The sequence below is a fragment of the Humulus lupulus genome, chromosome 7, assembly GCF_963169125.1.
Source record: "Humulus lupulus chromosome 7, drHumLupu1.1, whole genome shotgun sequence".
In the NCBI taxonomy this organism is placed as follows: domain Eukaryota; kingdom Viridiplantae; phylum Streptophyta; class Magnoliopsida; order Rosales; family Cannabaceae; genus Humulus; species Humulus lupulus.
In genome coordinates, this window is record NC_084799.1 from 174,997,597 (window position 1) to 175,014,155 (window position 16,559).

The 16,559-nt window shown below is 30.8% G+C and overlaps 1 protein-coding gene across 1 annotated transcript; it reads left to right on the top strand.

Moving 5' to 3' along the window:
* Positions 1–12,662: 12,662 nt before the first annotated feature.
* LOC133792384 (uncharacterized) lies at positions 12,663–14,342 on the top strand. Its single transcript, XM_062230285.1, has 2 exons — positions 12,663–13,955; positions 14,085–14,342. Exons 1-2 carry the CDS (start codon positions 12,663–12,665, stop codon positions 14,340–14,342), a joined length of 1,551 nt encoding a protein of 516 aa, XP_062086269.1.
* Positions 14,343–16,559: the final 2,217 nt, after the last annotated feature.

Sequence of the window (16,559 nt, forward strand, 5' to 3'; positions counted from 1 at the left end):
TAAAAAAATTTTGTAGCAAAACCTCATTCTGTTAATAGTTTGTTGCAAGTTATCAATTTTAAGTGTTAAATGTCATGTAAACAAGTTAAGTTCCAACTAAGATATACGTGACAACACTTTATAGGAACACATGTTAGTAAATAATTATTTTTTAAAAATAATAAATTTAATTAACAAAAAATAGAAAAAATATAGATAAAAACTTTTTTTCAAATTAAAATTTTGTTTATTGTAATTATGTATTATTATTTTAAAATATTAAAACAAATGAAAAATAATAATTAAAACACTAAATCAAAGCTTAAAATAGAAAAAATAAATTAAAAAAAATTCAATTTTAAGTTTAGTTTAATTTTAATTATGTAATATTATTATTTTAAGACATTAAAATAATAAAAAAATAATTAAAACACTAAAAAAACTTAAAATACAAAAAATAAATTTAAAAACTTTTTTCAAAACTTAAATTTATTTTTAAAAAATGTTTTTAAATTTATTCCCATCAAAATTTAAATTTATTAGAAAAAAGTTCTTATTTTTTTATTTTAAGTTAGTTTTTTGTTTTAATTATTTTTTAATATATTAATGTTTTGAAATAATAATACATAACTAAAATTAAACAAAAAATTAAATTGAAAGAAATTTAAATTTATTATTTTTTTTATTAATTATTAATTAAATTTATTATTTAAAAAATAATAATAATAATTTTTTGACATATAAAACTAACTTGCAGCAAACTAACGGATTAGGTTTTGGTTTGAGGATTGTCACAACTTTTATAAAAAAATAAAAATAAATAAATAAATAGGAGGCTTCGCTCCAAATAACCCAATAAAAAACAACCATTTGGTGGAAATATGAAACTTTTGATTGAGTGTGCATACGTAGTTCGAAACGTGTCCATAAAATTTGTTTACACGTGTCTAGTTTTCATTCGTTGGTGATTTCAGCGGTCAGTGCTGAAATGAATGTGTAGGAAAGAAATAAGGATAAAGGGGTAAAGGGAAAGGAGGGATGTGATGTGACAAGGAAGGAGGAAGAGAGAGAATTCTTCCAAAGATATTCGAACATTTCCCAATTCCCACACTTTTCTTTTTTCTTTCTTTCTGTGCCATGGGATGGATCATCCAATCACTCTAATAATGGGGTGAAGAAGATCTCCTGCTTCTCAGAATAATAAAGCCTCCTTTCTTTTAAACCTTTCATAAAATAAACCCATATCCACCATTTCTTTCATATTCATATCGAATATTTTTATATGTATGTACTTGTTTTGTAATTTTCTTCCTCTTACATATATTATACTATACCTTTTCTTCCCCATGTCACACTTTCTTTCTCTCATTAATTTCCATACAATTATATTAACAATTTTTATTATAAAGTTCTCACTAAAGGGGAGATTTTGGCCTTCGTGATCTACTTTATAGGTTCAAAAAGCCAATTTTACACAAAAGGAGAACTTTTAAGGCAAATTGTTTTGTTAGTTTTATTTATTCTGTGGGTCTATTTGCATTTTTTTTTAATTTATACACATTTTCTAATTATTATTTTTAAATTATGTAATCAATATATTAATATAATTTAGTAAACTACCAACTCTAATGTCTGCACCCTTAAAAAAACACTAATGACATTGATGTTAATAATAACGACATGAAGATTTTGCTTACCCTTATAACAACTAGGAAAATTACAATAAATTGGGGCTTCATAGTTTTACGCTAAATTGATCAGTACCTCTTGGATTTGTGATGTGTTTAATTTTTGTGGCTAAATATTACATAGGCCACATAATAAATATTTTGTTACGACGAAATATTTATTTATTTAAAAAAATTAATATCTCAAAAAAACGGATGTGATTGAAATTTTGTGATGGAAAAATGTGTTAAATTCCTTCAAGGTGAAGTTAAAACCCATAAACAGTACCATCAAAGTAGAATATATATATATACACACTAGGTAAATGCAATGAACAATGTTGTAAACACTGTCAATAATTTTAATAAAAATCGGTTTATTTTTTAAAATATATATATATATAATAGAATGAATTAAAGTCGCAGTGTAGACATTATTATACATGCATCAATTATTTTTAGTTTCTAATGTTTCTCACAATGTTCTTTATTGGTAAATTTGATCAAGAAAAAGAGCTTCAATCACTTGATAAAAACACAAACTATCATACAAATTTATTAGATAAAAAAATGAAATGTATATCTTTATTATTTTTAAATGAATATGATTAATTATTTAAATTATCATAAAATATATTAAAAATATCATATTTTAATTAATATATTTATTTATTTATTTTTGTTTAAGTTTATGTTTGTTCTAGTTTTTGAATTTGACAGTTACAACAAAATATTATATATTATAGGTTTAATATAATATTAAGTTTAAGTTGAATGAAATTTTATTGACGTTATAAAATATATGATTTTATTATTTTTAAATAATTATCATTGTAAAATATCTTATTTTAATTTGTTTAATTATTTATTTTTCTAATTTTATTTAAGTTTAATATATGTTTACAATCTACCGTTAAATATAAGAATATTTTCTTAAATATAAGAATATCCTCTTAAAGTTAAAAGAGAAAAATTAAAAAATCTTTAAAACTAAGAATTTCCGTTATCTACACACTTTTTATATAGAAGATATATATATCCTGGAAATGTAAAATCCTATTTTATTTTTAGAAACCCAAAAATTATTGTTTCTCTAGATAGGACGAGGGTCGAAAATTTTGCCAGCGGATGTATGGTGGGGGTTAGCATTGGTGGTAATATTCTCTTTTCAAATGTTGTTACTACTATTTGGTTATACTCAACATTAAATTAGTCTATATTTTAATGGTTTTGTTATAGAGGATATTTAGTTGCTTTAATAATTTGTGGTTTACTTGAACCCCTTTTTGTTTTAAAAATAAATCTTTTATAATGTATTTCTGGCTTGGCTTAGCTACTATGATAGAGATTTCTCAATTAGCATATGATTATAATATACCAATGTTAATGCATGATATGGAGATTTTTCTTAGCAAGTCAGCATTGGAATTGTTCTTCTTTTATTTCTTAAGTGGAGATTTCTTGTCATCAATTTGTTGTTCAATGTGATCGTTTCTAAGCGGTCACAATAGTTGTTAGAATATAGAGCTTCCCCTATTTGTGCAAATCATTTACCCACTTTTTTAAAATTCTTGTAATTATATCAATTTCTTTTCTTTTTTTCTTTTTTTTTTAAAAAAAAAAAAATCTATTTAATCCTTCTCATTGTGGACCCAAAAAACATTTAGATCCTTTTAGGTCCGTTGGATTTGACCTATCCATTATATAAGGTGAAATATGATCATATATAGAATCTGCCCTCTTTTTATTTCTTTCTTTTAGATGTTATAAAATTATAGCTTTTGTGCAAATTGCTCAAAGTAGAAAAGGATGGTTTTGTAAAATAAATAAGATATTGAGAAGGCATTTGCAAAGTGGACAATAACCTTTTACACTGAACTTTCTCACACTATGTGATGAGTGCAATGTTTTGTCTACACATAACAAGCACTAGCTAGTCTCTACTTTAAATAATGTTTGGCCATTGTTTATTAGATAATAATAATAATAATAATAATAATAATAATAATAATCTAATAATATTGTACACCTCTCTTTGAAGAAATTCCAAATTCGAATCTTCTTGTCAAAATAATTATAATAATAATAATAATAAATGTCAGAAGATTTTAATATATATTATTGGATTCAAATTTATCTCTGTAAAATCCTTTATTAACATATTTGACAATATTGATAAAATTAATTAAAGAAGAATTTTCGAAATGAGTAGTTTCCTGTTTTGGTGTAATGTGTTTTCTATAATCAGATTATTCTATATATGTTAATAAAATAAATATATAATTTCCTATAAAAGAATATATTTTCTTGAAAATATGGAAATTATTGGCATTTATTTTTTGACCTAATTTGTTTGTCTAAAAATCGTGTACAGCTTGCAGAGATAATGAATATTTTACCCGTGGACTAATAGCAATCTGCAAAGATTGCTGATATCACATATAATTTCATGTGTTCTTTATCTTATGTTCGTTTTTATCTTCTGGTAATAAATTGTTTAAACATATCTGGTTTTGTTCAAACAATCTCTGTATCTGTTTAAACATTTCTATAACAATTAAGCAATTAATTATTTAAATTGAATAATTAAGTTGATAATCATAAAAAAAATGAAATTTCAATTGGTATCAGAGCGGTTCACTAAACTCTTAGTGAGATCTTGTGGTTATTTTCCGTTTGATTTGTTTTGTGTGAAATGTCTTTCTTTGCATAAGGTAGTTCGGTGTCTCGACCTCCATTACTAAATGACTCAAACTATCCATGTTGGAAAGTTAGGATGAGAGCTTTCATAAAAGCTTAAGATGAGAAAGCATGGAGAGCAATTTTGTCTGGATGGTCACCTCCTACCGAAAAAGGTGAAGATGGAAGCACAATTGTAAAATTTGAACTTATTTGGGATATAGAAGAAGGAAAATTATCCAGTTATAATAATAAAGCTCTTCACACCATATTTAAAGGTGTTGGAGAAATTTTTATAAAACTTGTTTCCACATGTGTCTCGGCTAAAGATGCTTGGACAATTCTTCAAACTTAGTTTGAAGGAACTGTAGATGTTAAAAGGTCTAGATTTATTATGTTACAAACTAGGTTTGATGACCTTAGGATGTCTGATTCTGAAACACCATCTAAATTTTATGAGAGATTATCTGATATTCTAATGAGTATTTTTCACTTGGTGAGAAACTTGATGATTATGTTCTTGTTAGAAAAATCGTTCGAGTTCTTCCTGACAGGTTCAATGTTAAGCTCACTGCTATGGAAGAGGCAAAAAACTTCAGTACTATGAATGTAGAAGAATTGATGGGGTCACTTCGTACCTTTGAGTTAAATCAAAAGATTCGTCAAAAAGACAAGCCAAGTACTTCCAAAGAGAAAGAGAAAACCATAGCTTTCAAGAGCACTAAAAAAGAAGTGTCAGATGATGAAGATGGTGATAATGAAATGACAATGCTTGCAAAGAATTTTCGAAAATATATGAATAAGATAGGAAATAAGAAATTCAATGGCAAGATGTCAAAAGGTACTCCTTCTTCTCTTAAACATTAAAAAAGGTATTCAGTGCAGGGAATGTGACGGATTTGGTCACATCCAGTCTGAATGTGCAAACACCTTGAAAAAGAACAAAATATGTATGATTGCTACTTGGAGTGATAATGACTCTGAAAGTAGTGAAGATGAGGAAGGTAATGTCGCTCTCACTTCTATTTTGCCTGTTTCTAAATCTGAAAATGAGAAAATTGTTTGCTTGAATAATGTTTCAAAAGATGAAGAAAATACTAATAGTGATGAATCTGAATTAAATGATGAGTCTTTGAGTGAATCTTACAAAAATATGTATGGTTCATGGGTGAAAGTGTGTTATGAGAATCGGTCATTGGTAAGCAAAAATAAAGATTTATCCTTTGAAATTAAACAACTTACTAACTTAAATGAAAAATTTGAAGAAGAAATAATTTCAAAAAATGTTGAAATTAATAAGTTGTCTAAAGATTTGGATACTCTTGAGAAAAATGTTAGAATGCTTAACCCCGGTTCTACTGTTTTTGAGAAAATACAGAATGCAGGCCAAAAAAGTCATGTGGGACTTGGTGCTTCAAGTTCTCAAAAATCAAAGAAAACTGTCTTTATCTCAGCAGGGATGCTATCGTTTGATGTTCATGTGTCATCTTCACTGAAATCTGTTGCATCCAATTCTTGGATTGCTCCAACAGAATGGACACAGTCAGCAGGAAAATCCAATAGAAAATTGGAAAAATTCATTCCAATCTGTCATTTTTGTGGTAGGAAGGGTCATATTCGTCCTAAGTGTTTTACTCTTATGAATTTTGCCAAAAATGAATATTTTGAAAATTTCAATTATTTTGATAATTTCAAAAGAGTAAAAAAGGAAAATGTTCAATCAAAGAAAATATGGATAAAAAAGAATAATTGTTTTGCTGGTTTTACTAGTGAATATGATAGATCTACTTCTTCATATTTTTGTTATTTTGACAGTGGTTGTTCAAGACATATGACAGGTGACAAGTCTATTCTTACAGACATAAAACCTATGCATTGTGGATCTGTTACTTTTGGCAATGGAATTGAGGGTAATGTTCTTGGAATGGGTACTCTTAACTTTGAAGGGTTGCCTAGAATCAAAAGAGTACTACTTGTGGAAGGACTTAAAGCTACTCTTCTAAGCATAAGTCAAATTTGTGATCAAGGTTATACTGTTAACTTTGATAAAGAGAGTTGTTTTGTTTTAAACAAGAATGGTGAGAATGTTCTTGAAGGTTTTAGATCTAATGACAATTGCTACACTCTTCTGCCATCTATTATGTGTCAACCTACTGTGAGTAATAACACTGATGTGTGGCATGCTAAACTTGGTCACATAAATTTCAAAACTTTGAAAAAACTGTCACATGCAGGGATTGTTCGCGGTTTACCTAAGCTTGGTAAAGAATCTGATGATAAGTGCAAGAGTTGTCAACTTGGTAAGCAATTAAAAATTACACATAAAAGTGTTTCTGACATAAACACTTCAAAAGTTTTAGAATTGCTTCACATGGATCTTATGGGTCCAATTCAAATTGAGAGTTTAAATGGGAAAAGGTATATTTTTGTTTGTGTGGATGATTTTTCTATATATACTTGGGTGGATTTCTTGAAAGAAAAATCTGACACTTTTGATGCCTTTAAAACTCTTTGCTTGAAATAAAAAGTTGAAAAAGAATGCAACATTGGAAAAATTGTTCGTATAAGAAGTGATCATGGTAAAGAATATGAGAATTTTTTCTATGATGATTTTTGTAAGTCTGCAGATATCTCTCATGAGTTTTCAACTCCCAAAACTCCTCAACAGAATGGAGTTGTAGAAAGGAAAAACCGCACTCTTCAAGAAATGACTAGAGTGATGCTAAATAACAAAAAATTGACCAAACGGTTATGGGCAGAAGCAATTAACACTGCTTGCTATATCATAAATCTTGTTTTTCTCCGTCCAGGTACATCTAAAACATCTTATGAAATTTGGAAAGGTAAGAAACCAAGTGTGGCTTACTTTCATGTTTTTGGATGTGTTTGTTACATTCTGAGAGATAGAGAAAATCTTGGTAAATTTGATGCTAAGAGTGATGAAGGTGTTTTTATTGGATACTCCACTAACAGTAGGGCTTATCGTGTGTATAACATGAGAACCCAAACTGTAATGGAGTCAGCTAACGTTGTTATTGATGATGCTAGGGATTTTTTTTGAGTTTTCTACTGAGGAAGAAATTGATAGGTTTATTGATGAACCTACTGAAAAATACGAAGAAGCTTGTGTCAGTGATACTACTGTTGCAACGTCTGGTCCATCTGTTCCAACAGATCACGAATCCGATGAAACTGATTCTGGACAGACAGAAAAGAAATTTCCAGATATTATTTTGGATGAAGCCCAAAAGGAGCCATCAACCCGAGTTAAATTAAATCATCCAGTAGATTTAATACTTGGAAATCCAAAAGACAGTATGGTGGCAAGAAGAAGGTTTAGTAATGTTGTTCAATTTGTTTGTTTCTTATCTTTAATTGAGCCTAAAAATGTGAAAGAAGCTTTAACTGATGAAAATTGGATTAATGCTATGCAGGAGGAATTGGAACAGATTTTTAGAAACAAAGTTTGGATCCTTGTGCCAAGACCATCGCATACCAATATTATTGGCACAAAATGAATTTTCAAGAATAAATCTGATGAATTTGGTACAATTGTGCGAAATAAAGCAAGATTAGTGGCACAAGGGTACACACAAGCGGAAGGAATAGAATTTGATGAAACATTTGCACCTATTGCAAGACTTGAATCAAATAGATTATTATTGTATATTGCTTGTTTGATTGGTTTCAGGTTGTTCCAAATGGATGTCAAATCCGCATTTCTCAATGGGATCTTGAATGAAGAGGTATATGTTGAACAACCCAAAGGGTTTGAAGATCCTCATGCACCTGATCATGTTTACAAGTTGGAGAAAGCTCTTTATGGTTTGAAGCAAGCTCCTCGGGCTTGGTATGAGAGACTCACTCAATTTCTTTTTTTTCATGGATACAAAAGGGGTGGAGTAGATAAAACTTTATTTATCAAAAATATTAAATCTAACATAATTATTGCTCAGATTTATGTTAATGATATTGTGTTTCGTTCTACTTCTGACAATGAGGTGCAGGTATTTGTGAAACAAATGAAAGAGGAATTTGAAATGAGCATGGTGGGAGAATTGACTTATTTCTTAGGTTTGCAAGTCAAGCAGTTAGATGAAGGCACATTTGTTTCTCAAAGCAAATATGCTAAGAACTTGGTCAAAAAGTTTGGACTTGAAAGTTCAAAGATTGCCAAAACACCAATGGGAACGATTGTGAAGCTATTGATAACTCTGCAAAATAGAGTTATTTTACAACTTTTTATGTGTTAATTATTGCTTAGTTCTTGAGTTTTTAATTGATTTATTAAGTTTTTAAGTAATTTTGAATTTATTAGGTTTATTTTAATTTTATAGATTTTTGTGTATTTTTATAGTTATATTATTGTAAAATATTATAGTTTAAATTATTTAAAATTAATATTGTTAAGTTAGGAGTAAAAAGATGTAATGTTGAGCTTACATGTTAAATATAAATTAAGTTATAATTAATATTTTCAAAGAATTAAATTGATTTATTTTACAGTTGAAAATATTGTATTATGATTTATTTTATATATATTTTGTAGGGAAATTTTTATGCTTGAAAATAAAGAAGAGAAAAGAAAAGAAAAGTGATAATTTTGTGAGAAAGACAAAAAGATTGTGGCATTTTTCAAAGGCCCAAAAGCCATTCCCTTCCACCAGCCATTGGGCCTACCTCCAGGAGCCCAATCCGTGTCCCTCCAGCAATCAACCCCTGTGAAGCTCACCTCCTGCCTTCAGCGCCTCCTTCCCAGCATCGCCACCTGTCCAGCCTCCAACCTTCCTTCAGTTCCTAGCCTCAGCATGAAGCCAACACGCCTGACCAAGCTGCCATCACAAGTGAATCACTCCAGCAATTTGGGCCCAGGCCCAATCTCCCAGCCGAGTGACCAACATCACCAGCTGCCCATTTCCAGCACACGGGCCTTAGCATTCCGCCAGCCCAAGCCCACCGTGGGCCTCCCAGCCCGCCTGCCAGCAACAAAGCTCCCTGCCCATTTCTAGCCACACGGGCCCGAGTTCTTCAGCCAATCTCCTCACAGGCCCGAGCCCAGCATCAGTCCACGCCAAGCCCATTTCGGCCAGCCTAGACCAAGCACCAAACAACCACCAAAAAGACCCAAAAATCACATTTTCATTCCCAATATCTTTCGCTCAAATATCAATTCACTTTTCCCTATTTTTCTTACCTAAATAAACATTCCTAATTTATTTTTTTTACCCTAGCTTTTCACTAATCTTTTACCCAACCAAACATTTCATCTTTCCAATACCCTTACACTTACTCTATTTATCCTACCACTTCCCAACACAATTAAATTAATCAATTTATTTATTTTAATTTGATTAATTTAATCTCCACATTTTGCCTATAAATAGAGTCTTGTAAGACCATTTGGGGAGCTCTTCTTCTTCATATTTTCAACATCTTCTACACATATTTTTCTCTCTTCTTTTTACTATTTTCTCTCTACCATTTTCATCTTTTGAAGAGCATGTCAAGTATGTTATTTTGTAATTTTTATTTCAATCTAGTTATGAGCTTCTAATCTTTTTCAAAGGTTATTAAGATGATGATGAAGCAAAATGTAACTAGATAGTATTTTTATGTTGTATGTTGATTTCCCATTTGTACAACATTGTTTATGGATTTTTCTATCAAAGATATGCATTTTTCATCTATTATTGAGTGTTAAAGCATATTACACTTAGTTCTTCATTATGCAAAAAAATAATATTCTTTGATTAAATGTTTTTCATTAAATTGTTCACATCTAATTCTTAGAGCATGAGTATCATATTTTGCCTAAACATAATCTCTTTGATTTCTTGTAGTTTCATTAGGTTGTAACACAACTAATGCTTAGAAATTATATCTTTTATAAGTGAAGAAAAATCCTACCTTTTTGAAAGTAACTTGTGCTTGAATAGAAAATATATTTTGAAAAAATATATAGTGTGATTTATTTCAACTATATTAAAACTTGGGAATCAATATAGTTATAAATACTATTGAACTTGCATTTTGTGGATTCTAAAATCTTAATAATCTTATTTTACATATATCATTTGAAAACCATTTTTCTATTTAATCTTAAATCTTTTTATTACTTGTCTTTTATTTTTCTAAAACAAAATCTCATCAAATATTTGGAACTAGGTTAGAATATTATTGCTTTGTTTGAAATAGTTTCTTTTGATGTTAGTCAACTCCCATGGGTTCGACCTCGTACTTACATGAACATTATATTTTGAAACGATTTGTGCACTTGCGAGTTTAAATATTAAAACACCCTATTTCGGGATCAACAGCTATCCAAAGATGAAAATGGTGTCAAAGTTGATCCTGCACTGTATAGGAGCATGATTGGTAGTCTTTTTTATCTCACTGCTAGTCGACCTGATTTGAGTTATAATGTTGGTGTGTGTGCCAGGTACCAAGGAAATCCCATAGAGTCTCATGTTGCAGCTGTCAAAAGAATCATTCGATATGTTCATGGGACTGTTGATTATGGTATTTGGTATTCAAAAGAAACTAACCCTAATCTAGTGTGTTTTAGTGATGCTGATTGGGCAGGTAACACTGATGACAGAAAAAGCACTAGTGGAGGATGTTTCTTCTTGGAAAAAAATCTAGTCTCTTGGCACAGCAAGAAACAAAATTCTATTTCTCTCTCAACAGCTGAGGCCGAATACATTGCAGCAGGAAGTTGTTGTGCACAACTTTTGTGGATGAAGCAAATGATGATGGATTATGGGTTTGATCTTGACATTTTAACTATTTTTTGTGATAATACAAGTGCAATTAATATTTCAAAAAATCCTGTGCAACATTCCCGTACTAAACATATTGATATTCGTCATCATTTCATAAGAGAATTAGTTGAAAATAAAGTTCTTGTCTTGGAACATATTGAAACACATAAACAGATTGCTGATATTTTCACTAAAGCTCTTGATTCGGTTCGCTTTGATTTCCTCCGGAAATCTTTGGGGGTTTGTTCTTTTTAAATTTCCTTGTTATTGTGTTGTCCTCTTGATCAAATGGGTGTTATTTAAGTTTAAGAAAATTGTCAATTAATTTGAAAATTTTGTTGTGTGTCAAGCTGGATAATCTGACTTGTGTTTATGAGCTTTTAGTTGTATATTCTTGAGAGAAAAATAATCAATTCCTCCTAGGCATATTTGGGTCAATCAATCAATGGTTAAATGTTTGAGCTTCCTTTTGTGTAGCATTGTTTCAAGCTCCTGTGCAGGAATAGAGCTACCTACATCAGTGTGTGAAAGCCGTCTTTTGAATAAGTTGGAACTTTGTAATTCAGAGTTATAAAGAGGATACGCTACCATAGAAAAGGGCTACCACTGGTGTAGTGTGACAATGTCTTCATGGGTTACAATTATTTATAATTTCAAAAAAGACTTATTTTTCATTGGGCAATGTTCCCTTGCATACACTGTCACACACTTATGCTTGAAACTGTGTAAGAAAAATTGTACACACTTTATAATAATAATAAAAAAAATGTGTGTAAGACTCATACATGTTGATTGATTCACTTAAGAATATGTGATTGTGACTGAATTGTGCTTTATTTCTCTCGAATATTCTTCCTAATTTTTTATTTTCACAAGTGTTATTATCCATGGTATACCCTAACAATTATTTTCAGTTGCTTGATTTTATTCTTATCAGTATGACTCACATTGATCAAAGCAGAAATTTTTTGCTGAGTTTTATTTTTGTGCATTTATATATATATATATAAATAAATAAATAAAAATTTGATTGACAAGGAAATTCATGGTGGACCGAATCTTTGTGGTAATTATGTGAAATTATGCATTTATTTTGTGTGATTTAATATATTCTTTATTTCCAACGATTTTATTTTGTCCTCTTTCTCAATTTGGAATACCATGATTTGTATCTTTATTGTCTTCCACCTTGTTTAGATTTTTTTTTTTTAAAAAAAAAGGGGAAAAGGTCAATAGGAAGATCGTGTGGGGTTATTTTTCTGGTTATTTTTTTGTTGGCATATATCTATTCTATTTCCTTTTATAAAATAAAATAAAATAAAAAAGGGTAAGTGTTTTATTAGATCGTGTGTCTTAAGGATTGTTTCCTTTTTATTTTTTAATTAAAACAATTTTTTTTAAAAAAGGAAACCTCTTCTTGCCGTGGGTGTCCAAATTGGGTAAGTTTTGTCCTTAAAAAAACTTGACACTGCCCTTTTTCTTCTCACCCACGATCCCTCTAAGCCACTTCTTCTTCTTCTAATTTTTTCTCTCTCTCATTTTTTGTAAGTGTTTGCTATTTTTCAGAGAAGGAACAATGGTGAAAACTCATGGAGCTTCCTCTAAGAAGATCCCTGGTTCTCAATCCAAAAAGGTGTCCTCTCCATCGCCTCCCCCATCTATGTCAACGGGGCCTCCATCTGTTCCAGCACCTGCCACATCTGTTGGGAAGACTTGCAAATCCAAGGCGCGCAAGAAGGTGTTCTCCCTCTCTAATGAACTCCCCATGGTGTTTCCCGATATCACAGTTGATATTGTTGATGTTGCACCACCATCTGAAGTGGTGGTGCCCTCTCGAGCCAAGAACCTATCTCCTCTTCCGATTGATTCGTCTCCGACGGCTAGGGAAAAATCAAAATCTGCTTCATCTTCTTCCAAAGCTGCTACTGCTGGGTTACTCAAACTGCCCTTGAAGCCGAGCCAGTCCAAGAAAAATTCTGTGGCTCCCAAAAGAAAATTGGGGTTGGACACGTCTTCTTCCCCCTCGACTGTTGCCAAGAAAAGATTGAAGGCTCATCCCCCTTCTCTGTATTCCTCTGAATATGACCCTGAGAAAGGAAAATCTGAATTTGAAGCAACCCGTGATACCACCTTATCTGATGAAACTGTTCTTGACAATACAGAATCAGAGGCTGAGTCTGATGAGCCAGAACAAGAAGACATTGTCCCCTCTGAACAAGAAGCCGAATCTAACTCAGAGCCAGTTGCATCTCCTTTGTCATCCAAGGCTAAAGGGAAGAGACCTATTTCTGATTCTACACCTTCTCCAAAACATCCAGGTGTAAATTTTAAACCTTATTCTTCAACTTTTTGTAATAATGATAATGCTCGTGATATGGTTCTCTATGCTCAAAGGAAATTTATCGTTGAGAGAAATTATGTCTTGAGTGATCATCGGCCTTATAGTGTGCTAACAATGCTTCAAGATAAAAAATGGACAGGTTCTTTGGTTAAATTTACTGGTTTTGTGGATAGAATAGTCAAGGAATTCTATGCCAATCTTACTAATGAAATTATTGAACATAAATCTCCTCTATATTGTAAAGTGTTTGTTAGGGGCCATTGGTTCTCTTTTTCTCCTCAAGACATTGCCCATGCTTTGCATCTTCCTCTTGATGTCAAGGATGATGATGATCTTGCCACTCTTGACAAGGATACGGTTATCACTGAATTAGTAGGGCAAAAAATGGTATGGCCATCTAATATAGTCATCTCGGTCTCTAATCTCACCTACACTTATGCTGTCCTCCATAAGTTTGCCACAACCAATTGGAAGCCAACTTCTCACACCGCAACTATCTCATTTGACATGGCTTTGTTTTTGTACAAGGTGGGGACCAGTATTGGTATAAACTTGGCTATAGTCATCCATGATCAAATCATTGGGTTTTGAAAAGGTAATAGGAAAAACTTGAATCTTCAATTTCCTCAAGTTATTTATAAAGTGTTGAGTATGCAGAAAAAAGATCTCCAACGTGATCAAGAAGACTTGGTGGCTCCCACTACTGCTGCTTCCTACAAGGCCTCTGCTCCTCCTACTGAAGCCACTGACGCTCCATCAACCAAGAAAGTCAAGCCCCAATCTCTGGAGTTTGCCTTGGAGGACATTCCTCATGCATCCTCCTCTGTTCCCACAGATTCAGGACTTGTTGCTACAGAAATAGCTGCTGTTCGAGCCTCTGTTGATTCTTTGGCTACTCGAGTGATGTCGATTTGAAGGACTACAACGTTCTGTGTTGGATGCTGTTCAAACTCTGTCCAAAGATCCAGTCGTTTATTTTTACTTATTTTTATGTCTATTGTCCTAAGAACATTGATACTCTCTTTTGTTTTTTTATGATGGTTATTTGAAAGACACAAAGGGGGAGAGTAGATATTTCCAAAAACATGCCTTGTTTGTTTGTTTTTGTTTAACTCTGGACTTTCTTATTTTGAGGGGGAGTTAAGTCTAGTTTATTTAAATGTTTTTTATAAGTTAATGCACATTTGCAAGGAGAGTTTTTTTCTCTTTATTTGTAACTAACATTTGTGTTGCAGGTTTTTGAATTAATTTTGTCTATCAAATTGCCAAAGGGGGAGATTGTAAAATCTTTTATTGGCATATTTGACAATATTGACAAAATTAATTAAAGAAGAATTTTCGAAATGGGTAGTTTCCTGTTTTGGTGTAATGTGTTTTCTATAATCAGATTATTCTATATATATTAATAAAATAAATATATAATTTCCTATAAAAGAATATATTTTCTTGAAAATATGGAAATTATTGGTATTTATTTTTTGATCTGATTTGTTTCTCTAAACCGTGTACAGCTTGCAGAGATAATGTATATTTTGTTTCCTTATTTATATTAAAGGAAACTGGGTTTAAAAATGTCCACGTTCAATGAATCTGTTTGAACGGATTGCCAATCTGTTTGAACAGATTCTGACTTTCCTGTTTGGGAAGATTTTCCATTTATTGGCTGATTGGTTTCTAATTTGTTTTCCACGACCTAAAGGGATTCTAAAAAGTATATAATCATCCATAGGTCGCTGGTTTTTGATCATCTCTCTTGGTGAATTATTTTCCAAATATTTTTCAAGTTTTTAGAGAGACTTTATTATGTGAAGAACTTGAGTCCAGCAAGTTCTTAGTGGTTTATTACAATGTACTTTTGTATTATTTTCTTTGTGTTAATAGTGCGGGTTGAACACACTTGGACATTGTTCATCAAGCTTCGGGAGAAGTCTTGTTCGTGAGACACTTTTCGAGAGGAAAAGTGCAAGTGTTATGATTTGAAGGGAGTTCAAGATCTTAGCACTTCAGAAATTTGATTAGGAGTTTAGATTACAACATTTGCGACAAATTCAAGAGGGAGTCTTTATTTGTATAAGTCAATTTGGTTTTGTAATCGTTTAGATATTCTTCTAATAAATTTCATTCTCTGGGCGTGATCCCGTGAACTAGTAGCAATCTGCAAAGATTGCTGATATCACGTATAATTTCGTGTGTTCTTTATCTTATGTTCGTTTTTATCTTCTGGTAATAAACTGTTTAAATATATCTAGTTTTTCTTCAAACAGTCTCTGTATCTATTTAAACATTTCTGTAACAATTCAACAATTAATTATTTAAATTGAATAATTAAGTTGATAATCATAAAAAAACGGAATTTCAATCTCATTTGAAAATAATTAAGAAAAAAACGTTATTAGTTATTCCAGTATTTTTTTAATTAACCTTACAATATTATGCCTGGACCTGAAATTCACAAGTTAATCTCAAATATGTCACCCGTGAAAATCAAATTATTGTTTAGCATATTACCTTAATGGTATGTTTTTATCCTCGTATTTTTGGTTAATATGATTACGCACAAATAATTCCTAGTAATTACAATTCTAAATATCTTCACGCAAAAAGATTGGAACTATTCTATAGGATTAAAACACAATATTGTGATGTTTATTAATTTATCAATAAACCTAAACTACATACTTTAATTTGCATGTTATAAAATAATATTGGGAAGTATGAATACGATTGTGGGTATCACATTTCATCATTCATGTAAACTTTACAACTGAGTGAAGAATACAATTACTTCAAAATTTACGATTATTTTTTGTTCTTTTCAAAATCTTTGCTATCACGAATAAAAATGTAATTTTTGTCTGATATAGAAGAAACATATATACGTACTTTTTGTATTTGAATTTGCCCTCAATTATTGTAATGTTTTCAAACAAATAAGATCACTTGAGAAATAAAACTAATGTTTCTTATAAATATGAAAGATTCTTGTGGAATAGTTATCTTTGTTTCATTTTTACATTATGTATAGTTAGAGGTAAGCATTCTCACACTTTTTTTTTTTGTTTGATGTTAATCACTTGTGAATCACATCGTGAGAAAATATAGTTGTATAAGGTTATAGATACCAAGGAATTT

What these genes read in the sequence shown, in the direction of transcription:
- LOC133792384 (XM_062230285.1), top strand. Translation starts at nt 12,663, where the DNA reads ATGGTGAAAACTCATGGAGCTTCCTCTAAGAAGATCCCTGGTTCTCAA. An exon ending in TGGCTTTGTTTTTGTACAAG is followed by an intron (nt 13,956 to 14,084) that starts GTGGGGACCAGT and finishes TTGAGTATGCAG; the next exon opens with AAAAAAGATCTCCAACGTGA.